The 18,551-nt window shown below is 67.7% G+C and overlaps 3 protein-coding genes across 4 annotated transcripts; 2 read left to right on the top strand and 1 right to left on the bottom strand.

Annotated features, from left to right (window-relative positions):
• The first annotated feature begins 210 nt into the window (after positions 1-210).
• On the top strand, positions 211-2,767 carry RAD9A (RAD9 checkpoint clamp component A). Of its 2 annotated transcripts, XM_056354820.1 has the most exons (11): positions 211-360; positions 438-508; positions 622-756; positions 868-982; positions 1,076-1,175; positions 1,339-1,448; positions 1,533-1,639; positions 1,714-1,778; positions 1,855-1,956; positions 2,072-2,282; positions 2,361-2,767. In XM_056354820.1, exons 1-11 carry the CDS (start codon positions 327-329, stop codon positions 2,454-2,456), a joined length of 1,146 nt encoding a protein of 381 aa, XP_056210795.1. In that variant the 5' UTR covers positions 211-326; the 3' UTR covers positions 2,457-2,767. The 2 variants fall into 2 exon arrangements, with proteins under 2 accessions (XP_056210795.1, XP_056210796.1); XM_056354821.1 differs by lacking the exon at positions 622-756.
• PPP1CA (protein phosphatase 1 catalytic subunit alpha) lies at positions 2,585-6,033 on the bottom strand. The gene is made up of 7 exons (XM_056354822.1): positions 5,895-6,033; positions 4,968-5,099; positions 4,548-4,778; positions 3,972-4,076; positions 3,596-3,819; positions 3,162-3,296; positions 2,585-2,927 (listed from the first exon to the last, which is right to left on the bottom strand). The coding sequence occupies exons 1-7, from the start codon at positions 5,947-5,949 to the stop codon at positions 2,817-2,819; spliced, it is 993 nt and encodes a 330-aa protein (XP_056210797.1). The 5' UTR covers positions 5,950-6,033; the 3' UTR covers positions 2,585-2,816.
• A 1,128-nt stretch (positions 6,034-7,161) lies between these two features.
• CARNS1 (carnosine synthase 1) lies at positions 7,162-18,533 on the top strand. The gene is made up of 11 exons (XM_056354695.1): positions 7,162-7,572; positions 8,814-8,868; positions 9,610-9,628; positions 10,346-10,577; positions 11,159-11,248; positions 11,639-12,126; positions 12,581-12,761; positions 13,402-13,487; positions 14,108-14,339; positions 14,440-14,711; positions 14,930-18,533. The coding sequence occupies exons 1-11, from the start codon at positions 7,167-7,169 to the stop codon at positions 16,154-16,156; spliced, it is 3,288 nt and encodes a 1,095-aa protein (XP_056210670.1). The 5' UTR covers positions 7,162-7,166; the 3' UTR covers positions 16,157-18,533.
• Positions 18,534-18,551: the final 18 nt, after the last annotated feature.

Here is an 18,551-nt window from a genome sequence, read left to right as displayed (position 1 = left end):
GGAAGGCGCCGGGCCGGGGCGGCGCGGGAGCGGGGAAGGTACCGGCGCGGCGCGCGGTAAAGCAGGCGGAACCACTGCGCCCTGCGCGGGGGGGGGAGGGGGGAGGCGGCCGCCACCATTCCGGGGGCCGCTGGGGAGGCGGCACCGCCGAGGCACTGCGGGGTGGAGAGGTGGGGGCGCTGGGCGCGTCCATCGCAGGTCGGGACGGGGGTCACCGGGCGCAACCATCTGGGGTGGGCGTGGCCTTGGGGGGTGGGCGGGGCCTCAGCGGTGGGGCGGGGGCGGCAGGCGCGAAGCCCCCACGTGCCCAGCCCGGACCCTGCGCCATGAAGTGCATCATCGCTGGCGGCAACGTCAAAGGTAAGCAGGGCCGGGGGGGCGGGGGGGGGGGATTTGAGGAGGGGCACACTGCCTCACCCCTCTTTTCCCCCCCACAGTCCTCGGCCGAGCCGTGCACTCCCTGTCGCGCATCGGGGATGAGCTGTACCTGGAGCCCACTGACGGCGGGGTAGGGGCCACCGGGGGGGCTGGCTGGGAGCTGGGGGGCACCTATTGGCCCCCTTCGTCCCTGCTGGGGGTGGGCAGGGGGTGCCAACCTGGTCTCTGTGTGTGTGTCCCCAGCTGTCCCTGCGTACCGTCAACTCCTCGCGCTCTGCCTTCGCCTCCTTTCTCTTCGCGCCCCTCTTCTTCCAGCTGTATGAGGCGGGCAGCCCCCAGCCCCACAGCGAGCTCTTGCGATGCAAAGTCCTCATGAAGGTGCAGTCCCCACCACCAGCACCCTGCCTGGGTGCTCCCTGCACCTCCAGGGCTGGGGGGGAATGACACCCAGGCAGGGTGACCGTCCCTGTGTCCATCCCCTGCCCGCAGTCCTTCCTGGGCATCTTCCGTTCGCTGCCCTCGCTGGAGAAGACGGTGGAGAAATGCCTCATCCTGCTCAGGCCCCGTGCCAGCCGCCTGGTCGTACAGCTCCACTGCAAGTACGGTGAGTGCCGGCGGTGACATGGTGGCAGCTGGGGACACACATGCACACTGGCACCACTATCCTGCCCTGCTGAGACGGTGTCACCCCTGCCAGGTGTCACCAAGACCCACAACCTGGCGTTCCAGGAGTGCGAGCGGCTCCAGGCCGTCTTCGACACACAGCGCTGCGCTAGCCAGCTCTGCGCCCCGGCACGGTGAGCACCGGGGAGGCGGGTGGCACTGGCATGGCTGCAAAGGGTGGGGGTGAAGGCAGGTGGGAGGGGGAACCCCAGCTGGCCCTGTGGGACTTGGATTGGGGAGGGGGCGGGGGGGGCGGTGCTCAGCCCCCAGCTGTGACCCCCCTCTGTGTGCCTGCAGGGTGCTGGCAGAGGCCGTGGTCCACTTCCCACCGACGCTGGCTGAGGTGACGCTGGGGGCTGGCCCCGGGGGCAAGCTCAGCCTGCGCAACTATGTGGAGGATGAGACGGGTGAGCCCTGCGGGGTGGGGGTGCCCCTTCCCCAGCCTCAGGGTGCCTCCATGGCCCCCTGACCCACGTCGTTCCCCCAACCAGAGCTGAAAAAGACGATGGTGACGGAGCTGTGGCTGGCTGAGGATGAATTCCAGATGGTGGCTGTGGTCCCGGGCTCCCACATCACCTTCTGCCTCAAGGAGTTTCGGGTGAGTCCCTGTCCACCCTCCTCCTCAGCCCTGGGTCACCCCTCTGCCCCCCTCAACCTCCCCCTTGTCCCCAGGGGCTGCTGACCTTTGCCGAGGCCTCCAACCTGCCCCTCACCATCCACTACGATGTGCCTGGCAGGTAGGAATGGGCACCCCATCCCTTCTGCGCCAGCCCTGCCCCTGGTCCCCCCTCTCAGGCCCCCTGTGCCCCCCAGGCCGGTGGTTTTCACCCTGGATGATGCAGTGCTGGAGGTCCACCTGGTGCTGGCCACCCTCTCAGACACAGAAAGCAACCTGCAGCCCCCCCCAACCAACGGGTAAGCGGGGCTTGTGGCAGCCTCTGGGAGGACAACAGTCCCAGCTGCTGTCAGCAGGCACCAGAGTGTACAGTCCCCACTCTGCCCCGCTGCTTACTTGCTCTCTCCCCAATAGTGTGTCCCACCCGCCTGCCCCATCAGACGACTTTGCCGACGACCTTGAGTCCTACATGATTGCCATGGAAACCAGCGCCTATGAGGAGGGCTCAGGGGCACCCCCCAGCCCCACCTTCCCCCTGCGCACCCCACATCCAGCCGAAAGTGACCCTGAGGAGGAGGAGGAGGAAGAGGAAGGAGCTGTGCCAGGGACCCCGCCTCACAAGAAGGTCTGAGATGGGCACGGGCGTGCCTGGGGGCAGGTGGATGGGCACAGCCCCCTCCTGACCCCCCACCTCTCCCCACAGTTCTGCTCGCTGTTTTTTGGCTCAGTGCTGATGCCAAGGGGGCCCAGCCTGGCCCCCACCCAGGAGGTGCTGGCAGAGGACAGTGACGAGTACTGAGAGCCCCAAGGACACAGCTGCCAGCTCCCCACCTCTACGTGACACCCCCCTGCCCTGCAGCATCCAGGCACCAGGACAGGCACCCCCCCGACCCAGCACCGGCCCCCAAACACAGACACCCCCCCAAGACCCATTACAAGTTTATTCCCAAAAAAATCTTCCTGCCCCCCTGCCTCCACTGCCATCCCAGGGCTGGGCTCTGGGTACCCCCTCGTGCCGGCAGTCCCTGCCCTGGGCCTGTATTTGGTTCAGCGGAGTGTGGCAGGGGGGGCAGGATCTTACAAATAAAAAACAAGTCGAAAGAAAAGCGACCTGATGGTGAGGGCGGGGGCCTAGACCCCAGCCGGGGCAGCTTGCGGCTCATTTCTTGGCTTTGGCAGAGTTACGGGGAGGGGTGACGGGGCGTCCCGCGGGGTTCAGCCCGCTGAACTGCCCGTATTTGCCCTTGTTCTTGTCAGCCGGCTTCAAAATCTGGGGAGGAGGGGGGAAAGGGGTGAGTAGGGGAGCTGCACGCCATGCCCTGGCCTGTTCCAGCTCCCCATTCCCCTCCCGCCTTCAGGGCAGAAGCTTCCTCCAACTCCATGGGTCCCCTCCATACTCCCCCCTCGACCCCCCAGCAGGATCCAGGGCCCTCCCACAGAGCCCCCAGGCTCACCACAGGCTTGCCCCTCACTCTCCCCGCTGCTGGCAGTGCCCCCAGCCCACCTGAAATGAACACATAAGCGTCTCATCCACGCTCATCATGGCGCCTGCATTGTCAAACTCGCCGCAGTAGTTGGGCGCCGAGAAGAGGGTGACAAGCTGGCGCTTGGCGAAGAACTCGTAGCCGTCCTCCACCACCTGCACAGGCATCGGAGCCAGCACTGAGCCAGGCGCCCTCAAGGCAAATACTCCCTCCCCAGGGCAGATACCCCCAGGGGTCCAGCCTACACAGTCCCAACAGGCCCCCCAACATCTCCAATGTCAAACATCTCCCTTCTGAAGGCAAATACCTCCCCAGGACCCCCACCTGTGCAGAGTTGGGCAGCCCCTAGAGTAAATACTGCCCTTGAGGGACAAATCCTAGAGGTGGAAATGCCTGCCCCACAGCTGGTAGCCACTGGGGACCCAAATCCCACCCCAGGGGTACCCAGCGGTACCTGGTGCGCCCGGCAGATGAGGTCCAGGTCGTGCTTGTGCAGGAACTTCGCCACCACCTCCGCCCCAAAGGTGAAGGAGACACCGCGGTCGTTCTCACCCCAGCCCTGCACGTCTTTGTCAGGGTCGGACCAGAGCAGGTCACAGAGCAGGCCCTGATCCGGCACATCGGTGGGGCGCATGATCCGCCGGATCTGCTCCATCGACTGCAGGTCGGGAGACAGCCCTGCAGGGAGGGGAAGGCTGCATCAGGCCCTGCCTCTTTAGCAACAGCCCCATCTCTCTGGGGCACCCCAAAAGCATCGGCACTGAGCTCCTGTCCTCCCCTCCAGCCCCCGGTGGCTGTTTCCCCGCAGCCCTGGGCAGGGCTGTGCCCACCTCCATGGCAGCAGAAGATCTTCTCATCCACAATAGCGGCAATGGGCAAACAGTTGAAGCAGTCGGTGAAAGTCTTCCAGAGCTTGATGTTGTACCGCCGCTTGCCTGCAAGGCAGTGGGTGTGGGTCTAGTGCTGCGCCTTTGGGAATACAGGGAGCATGTGGGGCTCCCCGTGAGCCCCTGTGTGGGCTCGTGCCCCCCAAGTGAAGCACAGCTGCCCAGAGGCCCACTGGCTCCGGCAGAGCTCCAGCTGCATGGGGGCAATGCCATGGGGTGGCATGGCATCATGCAGCGGGTATCCTCAGGGTGCACACCTGCAGAAGTGGTTGCAGGGCGTGTATAGGGGTATGGGGTGAGTGCGGGACACTCAGTGTGGATGGTGCTGGGAGCGCTGGGGCAGTACAGGTTGGTTGTGGATACAGGGATGGCACAGGGGTGGCAGAAGGACTTCCCCTGGTCACGGCAGCTGTAGATGGGGTTGGTGCAGTACAGCATGGGGATGATGCCGGGTAAGGGGGGGCACGGGGGAACGGCAGAGGGGTTGTGAGGGGACACAGCTGCAGCCTGAGCACTCACACTCATCATAGAAGCCATAGATGCGGTTGATGCTAGCACACTCATGGTTGCCGCGCAGCAGGAAGAAGTTCTCAGGGTACTTGATCTTGTAGGCGAGCAGCAGGCAGATGGTCTCCAGCGACTGCTTTCCCCGGTCCACGTAGTCACCCAGGAACAGGTAGTTGCTCTCAGGAGGGAAGCCCCCGTACTCAAAGAGCCGCAGCAGGTCGTAGTACTGCCCGTGGATGTCACCTGGAGGGGGGAACAGCGCATGCATGGGACCCCAGTTTCCCATACCACCCCACAGCGGGCCCCAGTGCTGCCCATCCACGTCTCCAGGCGAGCACACAGCTGTGCTGGGACCCCTAGCTGGCCCCTGTGCCCATCCCGCGGGGTTGCCCATCCTGTGCCCGGCCAGCACAGCACCCGATCAGCCCTCACCGCAGATCTTGAGGGGTGCCTCCAGCTCCAGCAGGATGGGCTGACTGAGGAAGATCTCCCGTGACTTGAGGCACAGCCCCCGGATCTCGTTCTCCGTCAGCTGCACGTTCTTTCCCGGCCGCGACCCTTGGACTGGCCCCACCAGAGAGACAGGCGTCAGGGACCCCGCCAGCACCCCACGCGCTGGCACTGAGGCCGTGGCACACTCCGTGCCCAGACTGGCAGGAGCGGTGGGCACGGGGGATTCAAGTGTCCCCCCCTCACCCAGAGAGGGTCCTGGCTCACCCTAGGATGGTGGGCATGGGTCACCCCCCACCCCAGGGCACCCCTCCCCTGCCAGTGTTGGGGGTTGTGGCTGGGCCCCCCACACCATGAGGCCTGTGAACCCACATACCCCCCCGTCCCAGTGCCCACCAAACTGGCACCCCCATGAGCCAAGACACCCCCCACCCAACATCCCCTAATGCCACCCCCTCGGCCTATCCCAAATCCAGAAGGGCCCCACTCCCCTAAGCCCCCAAACCCCACAGCCCCCCACCAGTCCCCCGAAACTTCCCTGCCGCCTGCCAGCCCCCCCAGCCCAATACCCAGGCCCCATCCCCTGCACAGCGCCCTCCCCCAGCCAGGCCCAAGGCCCCCAGCCCAGCCCCCCCCGCCTTCTCCGGGCCTCCCCACCCCCGCAGGCTCAGCCCCAGGGCCCCCCCCAGGGGTACAGGCCATGCCCCTCGGGGATACCCCCCCGAAGCCCCCGCCCGGCCCTGCAGCCCACCACCGGCACGCCCCGCCCCCGCCGAGCGCGGCCCGGGGAGCCCCCGCCGGGGGGCCGGGCCCTGCCGCGGCCTAATGGCAGGGGGGAGGCGGGGGTGGCCCGGCCATGGCGGGGGGAAGCCCGAGGTTGTCCGGGGCGGCGGGGGCGGTGCCGCTTACCCTCCAGGAGGCGGCTGATGATGGAGTCGAGGTTGAGCTTCTCGGTGTCCGCCATGGCCGCCGGCCGCTCCCGCCCCGCCCCTCACCGCGCGCCTGCCGGGGGCGGCCGCCAGGAGCGGCCCGGGGGCAGGGGGTAACCGGCCTGGCGCCCCCTGACGGCCCGGAGGAGCCAAGGCCCCCCCACCCCCCTTCCCCGGCACAGGGACGCGGGGGACACTGCTGGGTTATGCCACCCGCAGCCCGGTGATTCGGGGACACAGGGACACGCTGTCCCCGGGGGGGGGGGGGCTGCGCTGCAGGCGGCCCTGGGGGTGGCGTAGAGATATGGGAGCACCTGTGACACGGGGACACCCAGGGCCGGGGGACACGGGGGATGCCGGGGACCAGCATCCTGGGGCATGGGGACAACGTGAGGGGGGCGGGGGGGGCGGGAGGGCAGCCTGGGGACCGGGCAGATGGGGTCCCCAGGACAGGGCTGTGATGGGGCATGGAGGACATGGAGGGGGAGGACATGGTGGGACACAGGGTGGGGGACACACAAGGGGACTAGGTCGGGACACGGGGGGACAGAGGGGGGCACGGGGTGGACATGGAGGGGACACAGGGAGACAAGGGAGGGTCACAGTGGGGAAAGGGGGGACATAGAGGGGACACATGGAGACAAGGAAGGGACACAGTGGGGAAAGGGGGGCATGGCGGGGACACGTGGGGACAGAGTGGGGCATGGAAGGGACACAGGGGACGCGGTGCCCAGCAGAGCCCAAGGGTTGCTCAGGCCCTGCCCCCCCTCTGCGGGGCCGTGGGGCCCTATTGGGAACAGCCCCGGGGCGTTGCCAGGAGGCTGTTGCCACCTCGATGTCCCCAGGGCCACCATGAAACCAGGGCTCCCATGGGCTCCCTGGCCTGCATCCCTGCCTGTTCCCCTGTCTGTCCCCTGCCTGCCCCCCTGCCTGTCCCCTGTCCCCTGTCTGTTCCCCTGCCTGCCCTCCTGTCCTCTGCCTGCCCCCTGCCTGTCCCCCTGCCTGCAGCAGTCATTAATCAGTCCCCAAGACAGGGCCCAGATAAGCAGGCAGCAGGGACACCATGGGTGGCACCAACACTGCTACTACCTACACTGGGCTGGGCCATGCTGTGCCACACATGGCATGTGCTGTGCCAAGCCATGCTGTGCTGTTCCCTGTGCCATTCCCCACGTCCTGTGTGCCATGCCATTCCCTGTGTGCCATGCCATGCCATGCTGAGCCATTCCCTGCGTGCCATGCCCTGTGTGCCATGCCATGCCACTCCCCGTGCGCCATGCTGTGCCATTCCCCGTGTGCCGTGCCACGCCGTGCCGAGCAGTCGGGAATAGCGCCGGGCGGGGGGGCACCGCCTGACCCCAGCCCTGACATTTCTGCTCGGCGGTGTCAGTTTTACAGCCGGCCCCGGGTGACCCCGCCGGGCTGGCCTTGGCCCCCGGTCCCCCCCGCTCCACAACCTGCGCCCCCGCGCCGGTTCCCCGGGGGCCCCCGGCCCCGCCCCGCCCCTCCCCGGGGCCGCCCCGCCCGGGCAGGAGCCGCCGCCGGCACCGGAGCGGGCAGAGCCGCTGCGCGGGGCGCCACAGCACCGGGCAGAGCGACCGCCTCCGCCCCTGCCGCTGCCACCGCCACCGGCACCGCCACCGTCACTGTCACCGCCGGTGGGTGCTGAGCGGGGGCAGTGGGGTGCGGGCGGGGCGGGGGTGCGGGGTGTTTCGGGGGGGGACGGCGCTGGAGCTGAAGGAGCGGTGCAGGGGCAGCAGGAGCCGAGTGGGGACGGGGGTGTGCACAAGTGGGTATGCATGTGTGTGCGTGGGTGTGGGGATGGCTGTGTGCACACACGTGTGTATGTGTGTCTGCATGTATATGTGTGCATGTGTGCGCATGTGTGCATGCATGTGTGTGCATGTGTGCATGTGTTTGTGCATGTGTGCATGCCTCTGTGTGTGTGTGCGTGTGTTTGTGTCTGTGTGTGCATGTGTGCACGCATGTGTGTGCATGTGTGCGCATGTGTGCACCTGTTTGTGTCTATGTGTTCATGCACGTGTGCGTGTGCATGTCAGTGCCTGTGTGCATGTGCACTTGTGTGGGTGAGTGTGCCTGAGTTTGCATGTGTGTGTGCACGTCTGCACACCCATGTGCACTTGTGTGGGTGAGTGTGCCTGAGTTTGCATGTGTGTGTGCACGTCTGCACGCCCATCTGCGCATGCCTGCCTGTGTACACGTCTGTGTGTCTGTGTGCATGCATGCGTGTGTGTGCCCCCTCGTGTGTGTGCACACGTGTGTGCATGTGCAGGCGTGTGGGCCTTGCATGCCCCAGCCTGTGGGGCGGTTGTGGCCATGGGGGTGCCGGGGTGGGTGCGCAGGCGGTGGCGGTGCCGGGTGTAGCTGGGTGGTGGTGGGTGGCAGGCTGTGCAGGGCTCTGCGGCGTGGTGGCCGTGCTGGTGGCTCTGTGCCTGCCGGTGACGGTGACAGTGACGCCGTGGGCAGCTGGAGCTAAGCCGGGGGACGTGCGGCTTGGCAGCTCCACCGTGCTGGGGAGAGGGGGACGGGGCGGGGGGGCTGTGCCCAGCCTGGCCAGCTTGGGGACAGGGACAGGGGGACAGGGACACGCTAGCAGCCTGAGCCACTGCGGCAGTGTGCCCCCACGGCCCCCCTGCTGTCCCGGCTGTCCCTGGGGACGGGGACAAGGCCAGAGGCAGGGGTGCAAGCCTGGCTCAGGGCAGGGGTGCCAGTGCCCGGTGCCAGGTGCCCGTGTCCCCCCGGCCGCAGAGGGGACAATGGGGCTCTGTGCCGTCTGCCATGCCCGCCACCTAATCCGGGGCACGGGGCCGGGGCTGGGCACCCTGGGGTGGCGCGGTGGGGTTTAAAGGCCAGAGCTGACCAGTGTCTCCTGTGCCAGGTGTCCCTGAGCCCTCGTCCCCTGTGCACTCTCAGGCCACGGCTCCCACCTCAAGGTACTGGGGCAAGCGCGGGGGACACAGCTGTCCCACCTTTGGGACTGCAGGGCCATCCCCCAGCTGGGGGTGGAGGGGGCACAGGGTCGTCCCCAGGCTGATGAGGGGAGTGTGGACCCGCCGGGACCTCTGTGGCTGCCCCGTGTCTGGGTCTTGGGGGGTCCTTGTGCTGGCAGGCACTCACTGGCGGGCAGGGGACAGAGCCATGTGGCGCTTAACCCTGTCACCAGGTCCTGGCCACCCGATGGGGACCATCCCCCTGGCCCCTGGGGTCCTGGCCTGCCGTGAGGCTGGGCTGGGGGAGCCAGCGTGGGTGGCTGCTAGTGGGCTCCACTCAGTTCCGTGCCTCAGTTTCCCTCTGTGCTCAGGTCTGCTGGGTACCCCACGGGGAGCTCAGGCACCCCACAGCGTGGTGACCCCGGGTGCCTGGGTCCGCACCCCCAGGGCACCTTGGCACCCCAGGCAGGGGTTGTCCCCGGCTGTGCTGAGCTGGCATGGGATTACATTAATCCCTGTTTGGGCTCAGCTGGAGCTGCCAGGGTCACCGGGGCTGGCACCGAGGGGACAACCAGGGGTCACCAAGGCTGGCACCGAGGGGTGCCCCAGAAAGGGTGCCTTGCCCTGGTGGGTGATGCAGGAGGGGTGCCCCCAGGGGGGCTGGAGCTGGGGAGGGCTCCCTAGTGGCTGGGGGTGTCGGGTCCCCGAGGAGTCCTACTGACTCTGCCCATCCGTCTCTTGCAGCCCCTCAGTCATCAGGATGGTGAGTGGCCCCTGGGTGGGGGAGTCCGGGCAGAGGTGGGTGCCCCATCCCGGTGGGGCACAGCCCCGGTAAGCCCCGGTGGTGCCGAGCACTGCCATGGGGCAGCGGGCAGCGAGGCGCGCTGTGCCCACCCGCCGCGTGACCCCGTGGGGACAAGGGGACGCTTTGTCTGGGAGCTGGCAGCCCTGATGGCTGGCACTGCCCCGCCATCCCCAAGGCGGTGGCTCCATGCCCGGCACCCGCAGCCCCCCAGCACCCTGACACCCGCACCCACGTGTGGGCAGTGGCACCCTGTGCCCTTCTGCCCCGTGCCAGCCCCTTAGCCCCGTGGATGCCCTGTGTCCCCATGGCAGCACCCTACCCCCCTGCCCACCCAGTGTCTGCTCAACGCCAGCCTCATGCCAGCCCCTTAGCCCCGTGCCAGCCTGTGGCAGCCCCATGCCAACCCATTAGCCCCCTACCAGCCCCATCGCCCCATGCCAGTCCTGTGCCAACCCATTAGCCCAGTGCCAGCCATTAAGCCTTGTGCCAGCCCCTTAGCCCCGTGCCAGCCTCATGCCAACCCCATGCCAGCCCTTTAGCCCCTTCCCAGGCCCATGCCACCCCCGTGCCAGCCTCTTAGCCCCTTCCCAGCCCTTTAGCCCCTTCCCAGCCCCATGCCAGCCCTTTCCCAGCCCCATGCCAGCCCCGTGCCAGCCCTGTCGCTGCTCCCTGCAGCTCTCAGTGGAGCAGATGAGCGCGGAGCCAGCCCCGAGCCCAAAGGAGCAGGAGTGGGCCGGGCCGGAGGCACTGTGCCCAGGCTGGCTGGAGGACGAAGCCCCTGATGGAGAGATGCCTGAGGACAGCGGGGACCCTGACTGTGCCACCCATGCCTATGAGCTGCTCCAGACCGCCCTGCTGCAGGAGGGGCTCCCCCACACGCTGGACTGCTCGGCAGAGCCCCGCACAGGTGGGGGGCACGGGGGGCAATAGGGAGGCTGGGGTGGGGGGCATAGGGCAAGGGAGGCTGGGGTGATGGGACTGGGATGGCAAAGGGGGCACAGTGCCAGGCTGGGGATACAGGGGTGGCAGGCACAAGGGTGGTGCTGGGGGCATGGTGCCAGGCTGGGGACATGGGGGTGGCAGGGACGGGGGTGGCAAGGGGGGCACGGTGCCAGGCTGGGAACACGGGTGGCAGGGACAAGGGTGGTGCTGGGGGCATGGTGCCAGGCTGGGGACATGGGGGTGGCAGGGACAAGGGTGGTGCTGGGGGCACGGTGCCAGGCTGGGGACACGGGGGTGGCAGTGACAAGGGTGGTGCTAAGGGCACGGTGCCAGGCTGGGGACATGGGTGGCAGGGACTGGGATGGTGAGGGAGACACGGTGCCAGGCGGGGGACATGGGGGTGGCAGGGACAAGGGTGGTGCTTGGGGCACGGTGCCAGGCGGGGGACACTGGGGTGACTGGGGGCTCATGCCTGAGCTGGTGTGCCAGGGACAGAATGACATAGGGTCCCCGTCCCAAGGCTGTTAACCCTTACCTCGTTGGCAGGATTTGGCCCACTGGACATGACCGTTTGCATCCTGGGCTCCCCCACCGCCTTCCTGCCCATCCTGCTGGAGGGTGGCACCCGCTGCCCAGGTGGGTAGGGCCCCCTCTTCCCCACTCCATACGAGACACCCGTGAACCCACAGCAGGTGCTCCCCACATCCCACCTGGCTGCTCCAACCCCAGGCTGAGATCTTCCCCACACCCACCTGTGCCTGCATGACTGGGACTGGAAGGGAAACTGAGGCAGGGGATGAGAGTGGCACCAGCCCCCCTGTGCCCCGCATCTGCAACCCCATTAACCCCGGTACACACCAGTGTCAGCAGCAAATGCCACCCCAGGGTGCTGGAACGGCTGCAGCATCACACCCCCAGTGCTCCCTCAGTGGGTGGGTGCCCCCTTTGCCCCCCCCCCCCCCCCCCGAGTGGTCTTTGGGCAGGGGACTGGGGACAGCCACTGCCCGTGCCCCTGCCTGCCCACAGGTGCCATGGTGCTGTGCCTGTCACCCACCTGGGCCAGCCGGGTGCCCTCGGAAACATCCCCAGGCGCCTGGTCCCTGCTGCTCTCCCGGGGAATCTCCTTCAAGGAGGGGGGCCACAGCACCCTGGAGACCTTCACACCCCCCCGCCGGGCCAACTATGTGACAGGGACCTTTGCGACAGGGGGCTCTGATGGCGGCTGGGTGGGTGAGCTAGCCCGTGACCTTGACTGCCCCACGGGGGGCTCGGTCCCACTCACCCGCCGGCTCGAGGACCCGCTGGTCACCCGTTGGGTGCTGGCGGCCCGTGCTGGCCTGCCCGTGCCTCCCACCCTGGCCTTTGTCCTGGGGCCAGGGGGCCACCTGCCCACAGACCCAGTGGCCCCTGGGGTGAGGCTGGTGCGGCTGGAGGACCCCCAAGGCCAGGAGAGCCTGGTGCAGGAGGAGGTGGGCGCCTTCCTGGGGGGCACTGCCATGGAGCCCTACAGCCAGGTGGGCATGGGGGCACCCAGGGGCACAGTGGAGGGGTGGGCAGGGACACCTGGGTCACGGCTGGGGTGGAGGGGTCAGGGTCATGGGCACAGTAGGGCATGTGGGGGCACTCATGGGGCACGGCGGGGGCACAAGGCCGGGGGGGCACCCATGAGGCATTCAGGGGCACCTGTGAGTGACACGCCAGCAGGGTGACATAGGGTGACAACTGTTCCCAGGTGGTGGGGTGGCTGTTTGGGGTGGGGTGGGGTGGTGGTATGTGGTGGTGCAGTGGTGCATGCAAGTGGTGGGGTGGCATGGGGTGGCATGTATAGCTGGTGGGGTGGCCGTGGGGTGGGATGACACGGGGTGGCATAGTGGTGCATGCAGGTGGTTGGGTGGCACAGGGTGGCACAGGGTGGCATGTGCAGCTGGTGGGGTGGCCATGGTGTGGGGTGACACAGGGTGTGCGCAGGTGCTGGTGCGGCTGGCAGGGTGGCGGTGGCGCGGGACGGGCGCCCACAGCACCCACGGGAAGGAGGAGGGGGCAGCGGTAGCACAGGCGGTGGGTGCCCGGCTCCGCAGGCTGCGGGAGGAGGACAGCGTCCTGCTGGAGGCCCTGGTGCCCACTGCCCGCCTGCCCATGCCCCCCCCACGTAAGGTCCCTGCCCTCGGGCGCCCACCACCCTGGGGTGGGAGGGAAGGGCCCCCCAGGCTCCCTGCAGCTGTGCTGGCCATGTGTCTATCCCCTGGGATGGGTGGGTGGGTGACCATTGCAGCACCCATAACCTTGGGCTCCTTGGACAGGGTATGAAGGTGGCCACCCTGGACCCGCGGGTCACCTGGGAGGGGGGGGAAGGTCACCCTGGACCCCCACAGTCCTCTGGGCTGGGGGTGGGGAGGAAGGTGGCCACCCTGGACCCCTGGGGTGCCCTGGGGCAGGGGGAAAGTTGGCCACCATGGACCCCTGGGGTCTCTTGGGGTGGTGGGGGGAAAGGTCACCCTGGACCCCCAGGGTCCCCTGAGGTAGGGGTGGGAGGACAGTGGCCACCCTGGACCCCCGGGGTGCCCCAGGGCAGGGCAGGGTGGTGGGGTGACCCCCTTTGACTCCCTACAGCCCCATGGGGCTGGGGGTGACAGTGACCATGCTGAGCCCTGCTGTCCATTGGAGTTGGGGTTGGCCAGGGCCACCACTGCGGTGCCACGCAGGGCCCCAGAAGCCCACGGGGTAGGGGGGTCGGGCAGGGACCCTTGTCCCCGGCGGCGGTCGTGCCTGCCCTGTCCCTCGCCCCCCAGGCAGCCCAGCCCCGCGGCTGCCCGTGGCTCTGCGCATCTGCACCCTCGTCTGCAGGTCCTGGGGGGACCGGCCCCAGCTCTGCCAGGTACAGCTGGGCCCCCGCGGGTGGGTGGGCAGGTGGCCATGGCTGTGGGCAGCCCACCCATGGGTGGGGCATGGCCCTGGGTCCTGCCAGGCTATGGGGTGGTGGCACATGTCCCCAGGCTATGGTGGCTGTCCATGTCCCCATGCCCAGGTGGCCCTGCATGTCCCCTTGCCCTGTGTGGCTGCCCTTGTCCCCATGCCCAGGTGGCCCTGCGTGTTCCCAGGCTATGGTGCCTTGTGTGGCTATCCATGTCCCCATGCCTAGGTGGCCCTGCATGTCCCCATGCCCTGTGTCGCTGTCCCTGTCCCCTGGCGTTAGCTGATGTCCCTAGGCTATGGCATGGCAGCCCCTGTCCCAGTGCCATGCGTGGCTGTCCATGTCCCCATGCCCTGGATTAGTCTGTCCCTGTGGCCTGGGTTAGTGCATGTCCCCATGCCCTGGTGGCAGCCTGTGCCCCCAGGCTATGGGGTGGTAGCTGATGTCCCCATGCCCTGATGGCAGCCCCTGTCCCCAGTCTACGGGGTGGCAGTCCATGTCCCCAGGTGATGGGGTGGTAGACAGTGTTCCCCTGCCCTGGTGGCAGCATGTTTCCCCATGCCTGCATTGGCATGTCCCCGCAGGTGGCATGCGGCGTGGGGCGCGCGGAGGCACCGGTGCGGCACGGGGCAGCACTGCCCCAGGGCCTGGACTCCAGCCTGCAGCAGTGGGGGGTGGTGGCCCCCAGCCAGCGGCAGGCCCTGGCCACACGGCTGCGGGGGGCCGCCGAGGCCGCCATGGCCGCCCTCCTGGCCGCCGAGGCCGAGCTGAGCCCCCAGCAGCATGGCGGCACCCGCGCCCGCACCAACCTCCTAGGTGAGCAGGGGGGGGGGGAGACGACAGTAAGGGTCCCTGGGGGCACCCTGTGATGGTGGTGCTGCCCCTGTGGTGCTGAGCACTGTGTCCCCATCCCCAGGTGTGGACTTCTTGCTGGCATGCGTGGATGGCACCCTGGAGCTGGTGGCCCTGTCTTCCAACAGCCAGCGGTGCCTGGAGACCTGCCTGCTGGCCGAGGCCATGGGGCGTGCTGTGGGGGAGCCGCCTGGTGACCTGCCCCGGCTGCTGGCCGAGGCCCTGCTGCACCAGGCGCAGTGTCACCTGGTCGAGGGCAAGGACATCCTGCTCATCGGGGCCGGCGGCGTCAGCAAGAGCTTCGTCTGGGAGGCAGCCCGTGACTATGGCCTGAGGGTGAGGGATTGCTGGCTGCTGGGCACTGCCATCAGTAGGTTTCAGAGTGAACGCCAGGTGCCACCCCGCACGCAGCAGTCACATCATAGCTCTGCCCATGCCTCACGTGGTGTCTCAGCTGCTGGGAGTCAGTGGGGAGGGTGGCACAGCTGTGGTGTCAGGGGTGGGTGTCCCCCTCCTGCCCTGCCAACCGCAGTGACACCTCTCTGGGGATGCAGATCCACCTGGTGGAGTCGGACCCGGAGCACTTTGCAGCAGGGCTGGTGCAGACCTTCCTGCCCTACGACAGCCGGGAGCACCGGCGGGATGAGGAGCACGCAGAGCGGGTGATGGAGCTGGTGCAGGCGCGGGGGCTGCGGCCCCACGCCTGCCTCTCCTACTGGGACGACTGCGTGGTACTGGCGGCACTGGTGTGCCAGCGCCTGGGGCTACGCGGCCCCACGCCTGCTGCCGTCCGCGTGGCCAAGCAGAAGAGCCGGACACACCAGCACCTGCAGCGGTGCCGCCGGGGCCGCCCGCCACCCGCCACCTTCGCCGTGCCCTGCTGCAGGCTGCAGAGCCACGGGGACGTGGAACGGGCGGCCAGTGCCATGCCCTTCCCCGCCGTGGCCAAACTGGAGTTTGGGGCGGGCGGCGTGGGTGTTCGGCTAGTGGAGAGCGCGGGGCAGTGCCACGCACATGCCGCCCGGCTCTGGCGTGACCTGCGGGATGACGCTGATCACCCAGGCATCGGGCTGGGCTGGGGCAATGCCATGCTACTGATGGAGTACGTGCCGGGCACTGAGCACGACGTCGACTTGGTGATCTTCGAGGGGCGGCTGCTGGGCGCTTGGGTGTCCGACAATGGCCCCACACGCCTGCCTGCCTTCCTGGAGACAGCTGCCTGCCTGCCCTCCTGCCTGCCCGCCGACCGGCAGGCACAGCTGGTGCGGGCAGCCCTGCAGTGCTGCCTGGCCTGCGGGCTGCGCGACGGCGTCTTCAACGTGGAGCTGAAACTGGCTCCCGGGGGTCCCCGCCTGCTGGAGATCAACCCCCGCATGGGGGGCTTCTACCTACGCGACTGGATCCGGGAGGTCTATGGCCCCGACCTGCTGCTGGCGGCTGTGCTGGTGGCGCTGGGGCTGCCGCCGGTGCTGCCCGCTCGCCCCGCACCCCGTGCCCACCTGGCCGGAGTGATGTGCCTGGGCTCAGAGCACGGGCCAGCCCTGGGGGGTGGGGGGGGGCTGGAGGCCCTGCGGGCACTGCAGAGCCGTGGGCTCGTCCGCCTCAACCGCCTCTTCGAGGAGACGGCGGGGGCCGGCGAGTACGAGGAGCCCTGCCTGAGTGTCGCCTGCAGCGGTGCGACACGGGCAGAAGCCTGCCTGCGCCTGCTGGGGCTCTGCCAGGCGCTGGGCATCGACTCGCCCCGCTACCCTGTCGAACATTTCCTATCCCACTTCAAATAGCCCCGGGCAGGCAGCGGGGCCAGCGGGGGCGTGGGGGGCAGGGGCACTGACCTGCTGCCCTGGCACCCCCTCCCGTAGCCCTGCCGCCCCGGTCCCTGCCATGTCCCCAGCACCCCATTCCCCGGCACCCGGTCCCCCTGGCAGTGCCCTGGATCCCAGTCCCCTGCCCGGACACCCCAGCCCTAGGCATCCTCCCACTGCCCTGGCACCCCAGTCCCAGACACCCCATCCCGTGGCACCCCCCTGCTCCCTCTGGATCCCAGTCCCCTGCCCTGACACCCCAGCCACTGGCATCCCCCTCCATCCTGACACTCCCTCCCCTGCCATCCTCCCGCTGCCCTGGCACCCCAGCCCCTAGCACCTCCGACACCCTGTTCCCTGGCACCCCCCTGCTCCCCTGGATCCCAGTCCTCTGCCCTGGCACCCCAGCCCCTGGCATGTCCCCCCCCTCCTGCCATCCTAGCATCCCATCCCCTGGCATCCCGCTCCATCCTGGCATCCCATCCCTTGGCATCTTCCCTACTGCCCTGGCATCCCCCCCATCACCCTGACACCGCACGCCCTGGCACCCCTCTGCTCTGCCAACCCAGCACCCAGCACCCCATTTCCTGGCACCCCCCCTGCCCTGGCACCCCATCCCCTGGCACTGCTCCATTACCCATTTCTTGCTCCCCAACAGCCCCCCACTCCCCTGGCACCCCACCCCCTGGTCCCTCCACACTCCCCATCCCTGGTCTCCCCATCTCCACTGCCCTGGCACCCCCATCTCCTGGCACCCCCAAGCCGAGGGTCCCCTGCCCCACAGCTAGGGGGTCCAGTGCCCCTCCCACGACAGGGGACATGCAGGGGGACGCTGACCCCCGGCCCTCCCTGTGCCATCCTCAGGGCAGGGGGTGAGGGCAGCCCCCCCAGAGCACCCAGACCACCCCACCAGAGCAGTAGGTGCAGCCTGGGGTGTGCTGGCACCCACCAGCATGAGGAGACCATACAATAATAAACCAGCATGGGGAGACCCTACAGTAACAAACTGGTGTGGGGAGACCCCACAGTAACAAACCAGCACAGGGAGACCCTACAATAACAAATCAGCGTGGCAGGGACACCCTACAAGTACACACCTTGAAGGGGAGACCCCACAGTAACAAACTGGCGTGGGGAGACCCCACAATAACAGCCCTGTACAATGAGCTCTACAATAACAGAGCAGCCCCAGGGACCTGATGCAATGCAGGACGGGGTACAGGCGGCCCAGCTGGGTGCCCCAGCATAGTGCAGGGACACACCAGGTCAGCACCCTGCCCCGACCACCCCGGGGACCCACCGCACCAGGCAGCCTCAGCAGGGCCTGGCAGAACCGGGACCCTCAGCACACCCCCCTGTGTGCCCCTGAGAGTGAGGGCAGCGCTGCCACAGTGCAGGACAGCACCGAGCCCGACAGCGACAGTCAGCCCCTGCGGTGCCTGAGAGCCTACAATAACACACCGTATAGTGCCTGAGACCCTACAGTAACAGACCCTATAGTGCCCGAGACACTACAATAACACACAGCTCCTATAGTGCCTGAGACCCTACAAGAACACGCAGCCCCTATAGCGCCTGAGACCCTACAGTAACATCCCCTATAGTGCCTGAGATGCTACAGTAACACACTCTATAGTGCCTGAGACCCTACACGAACATGCAGCCCCTATAGCGCCTGAGACCCTACAGTAACAGACCCTATAGTGCCTGAGATGCTACAGTAACACACTCTATAGTGCCTGAGACCCTACAAGAACACGCAGCTCCTATAGCGCCTGAGACCCTACAGTAACATCCCCTATAGTGCCTGAGATGCTACAGTAACACACTCTATAGTGCCTGAGACCCTACAAGAACACGCAGCCCCTATAGCGCCTGAGACCCTACAGTAACAGACCCTATAGTGCCTGAGATGCTACAGTAACACACTCTATAGTGCCTGAGACCCTACACGAACATGCAGCCCCTATAGCGCCTGAGACCCTACAGTAACATCCCCTATAGTGCCTGAGATGCTACAGTAACACACTCTATAGTGCCTGAGATCCTACACGAACATGCAGCCCCTATAGCGCCTGAGACCCTACAGTAACACGCAGCCCCTATAGCGGCCGTGACCTTCAGTAACACGCAGCCCCACAGCAACACGCAGCCGTGCCGGCCCCGCCAGGCCCCCCGTGCCCTAGAAGCCCGCGGGGGCCCCGAGTGGGGCGGAGGGGTGCCGGGGGGGGTGTCTCCGTCTCTCCCCGGGGCGCCCCTCCCCTCTCAGCCGTCGTCACGGCGTCGCCGATGAGGTCACAGTGACGCAAAGGGGCCGGGCCGCCCGGGACCCCCCCAGTAAAGGCTGTGAGCGGCCGGCCTGGCTCTGTCGTTG

The sequence above is a fragment of the Falco biarmicus genome, chromosome 10 (assembly GCF_023638135.1).
Source record: "Falco biarmicus isolate bFalBia1 chromosome 10, bFalBia1.pri, whole genome shotgun sequence".
NCBI classification, from domain to species: Eukaryota; Metazoa; Chordata; class Aves; order Falconiformes; family Falconidae; genus Falco; species Falco biarmicus.
This window is presented reverse-complemented; position numbering and strand designations above follow the sequence as displayed.